Genomic DNA, 2,406 nt, shown 5'->3' with positions numbered 1-2,406 from the left:
GGGGTTCGGCGGAGATCAAGACACACCCGACTCATCGTGTAAATAAAAACTTCTCCCAACCGGCGTATTACGGATACGGCAACAGTAGAAGTCAGACTGATTTGCAGTCGTGTAATTTGTTGTGAGTTTATGCACTGTGTTGGTTTTGTTCTTTGAACAAGGTGATGTCCATGAACAGTTCATTTTGTGCACGGGTATAAAAACATGGTAACACTTTAGTATGGGGAACATATTCACCATTAATTAGTTGCTTATTAACATGCAAATTAGTAACATATTGGCTCTTAACTAGTCATTATTAAGTACTTATTAATGCCTTATTCGGCATGACCTCATTATAACCCTAACCCTGTAACCCTGGCCCTAACCCTCTAACCTTAACCCTAACCAAATAACTCTAAATTAAGTCTTTGTTACTTAGAATATGTTCCCCTAGTGTCCAAAAAACTCTAAATTAAGTCTTTGTTACTTAGAATATGTTCCCCTAGTGTCCAAAAAACTCTAAATTAAGTCTTTGTTACTTAGAATATGTTCCCCTAGTGTCCAAAAAACTCTAAATTAAGTCTTTGTTACTTAGAATATGTTCCCCATACTAAAGTGTTACCAAAAACATATAACTTTGTCTTGAATTTGAAAAAAAACCATTATATTTTTCACTAAAGAAGGGTTCGGTGAATGCGCATATGAAACTGGTGAGGTTCGGTACCTCCAACAAGGTTAAGAACCACTGAATTAGATGAATACACGGTAAACATTACAAATCAGACAAGTTATAAAGGAGTGGGGGTTTTTTTTTGTTGGATTTATTGCACATGTAACAAGGCTCAGGTTTACACTACTATGCAAAACATGTCTACTACAGATGAGCGTTACCAACATTATTGGTGAACAATATGACCACAAACTGAGAAAGACATGAACAACATGCTTGTTATTGTGCTTCGCAGTCATTTTCACCTGCAATGTTTCTAATGTGTTGACAAACAAAATAAGAATCCAAACCTAGCATGACTGTCTTTGTCGAAGCTTGTGATGATCTCAACGGTGCAGCAGGCGTACCTAATGTTGCGGCCTTTGCAGCGTACAGTATGTGCTGCCTGTTCACTATTGGGAAATCCAAACCATTATCGGGCGCATGTGAAGCATTTGCAGAATCTGACGGTTGCCTCTGATTATGTTTTTATGTCTTGACGAAGCGGTGACACACTGACGCCTGACTGAGCTCCATCAGATTCTCGCTTTGACAAATTGTTCCTGCGAGGGGACCGCCGTTAAGTCTCCGGATCCCCCCTCGCCGGACGCCAGCACGTTTTGAACGTTCCCCTCGGCGTCCACCACCACGGCGGTCCTCTTCAGCTCCTCGTAGCGCGCCTGCCGCTCGGCCACGGCCACGCAGGCGTCCAGGACCTCGTTGGACTCAAAGTCAAAGTCCTGACGGAGCTCCGGGGCGTTGAGGAGCTGCTGCTTTGCCTCCTCCTCTCGCCGGATCTTCTCCTTGGCGACGGCGTTCTGTTTGTGCAGGGCCCGTGCCCACGCCAGGTCCTCCTGCCACAAGGCACGCTCAGACGGACATAGATGGACGGCCACCTGGAAGGACCTCAGTGCCTGCACCAACACAACACACGCTCTTCGTGTTAGTCTTAGGGAGGAAACAGCGACTTAATGGTAAAAATCACCAAGAGGGAAAGTGAAGGGCAGGCATATTACAAATAACTACTATCTAGAAGCAAAGATGATCAATGAGAATGAAAGTTCAATCAGACACAACAACAAACAGCGTAGTGTAAAATGGTGGAGTACAATCAGCCTTACGTGCTTTCTCAGCAGGGAGGATGGAGCTCACGTGAGATAAATGGGCTTCAAGGTGCAGGGAGGTGCGGCGTACAGGAAAATGTTAGAAAGTCTTCATGCAGCACTTTGATCTTCTTGGTCAGAAACGTATCCGTTCGTCTCATGAAACGTCTCATTTAGAAGACATTTCTTAAACTAGAAATGCATGGTTGCGGACAACCACAAAGTATCCCACGGGGCATGAAAGTTGTTCCACTAACAATGCTCACGACATCAAAACATACCCAGATGGACTTGGGTTCCATTCCCCCTCCCTCTCATTGGTATGTGGTAATTAGGGATGGGTACTTTTCACATTTGTACCGATACGGTACTAATTCCCGGTACCTGGGAATTGTTTTTTTTCCCTGTACTTTTGTGTGTGTTCATGGGTTATTATAAATGTCAACTGTTTATTAATAAAATCTTTTTTTTTTTTTTTGCTGCCCAGTTATATTTTGTTTGTTTTACACTTCCGAGTCTCATTTGCAAGTATTATATAGTAGATTTTGCATACAGTTGCAATTCCAAGACATTAGATGGCAGTAGTGTATACACCAGTGGTCATCAACCTTT

The 2,406-nt window shown here is 43.1% G+C and overlaps 1 protein-coding gene across 2 annotated transcripts in view; it reads right to left on the bottom strand.

Annotated features, from left to right (window-relative positions):
• Positions 1–774: 774 nt before the first annotated feature.
• Positions 775–2,406, bottom strand: part of LOC133655163 (tetratricopeptide repeat protein 33-like) — a 33,471-nt gene continuing 31,839 nt past the window's right edge. For both annotated transcript variants that reach the window (XM_062055100.1, XM_062055101.1), the window contains one exon: positions 775–1,605. In XM_062055100.1, the coding sequence (XP_061911084.1) occupies positions 1,228–1,605 (378 nt within the window). In that variant the 3' untranslated portion in view covers positions 775–1,227. The remainder of the gene's footprint in view (positions 1,606–2,406) is intronic.

Source organism: Entelurus aequoreus, linkage group LG08 (assembly GCF_033978785.1).
Source record: "Entelurus aequoreus isolate RoL-2023_Sb linkage group LG08, RoL_Eaeq_v1.1, whole genome shotgun sequence".
NCBI lineage: Eukaryota > Metazoa > Chordata > Actinopteri > Syngnathiformes > Syngnathidae > Entelurus > Entelurus aequoreus.
Note: the sequence above shows the minus strand (reverse complement) of the source record. Positions and strands in the feature narration are given on the sequence as shown.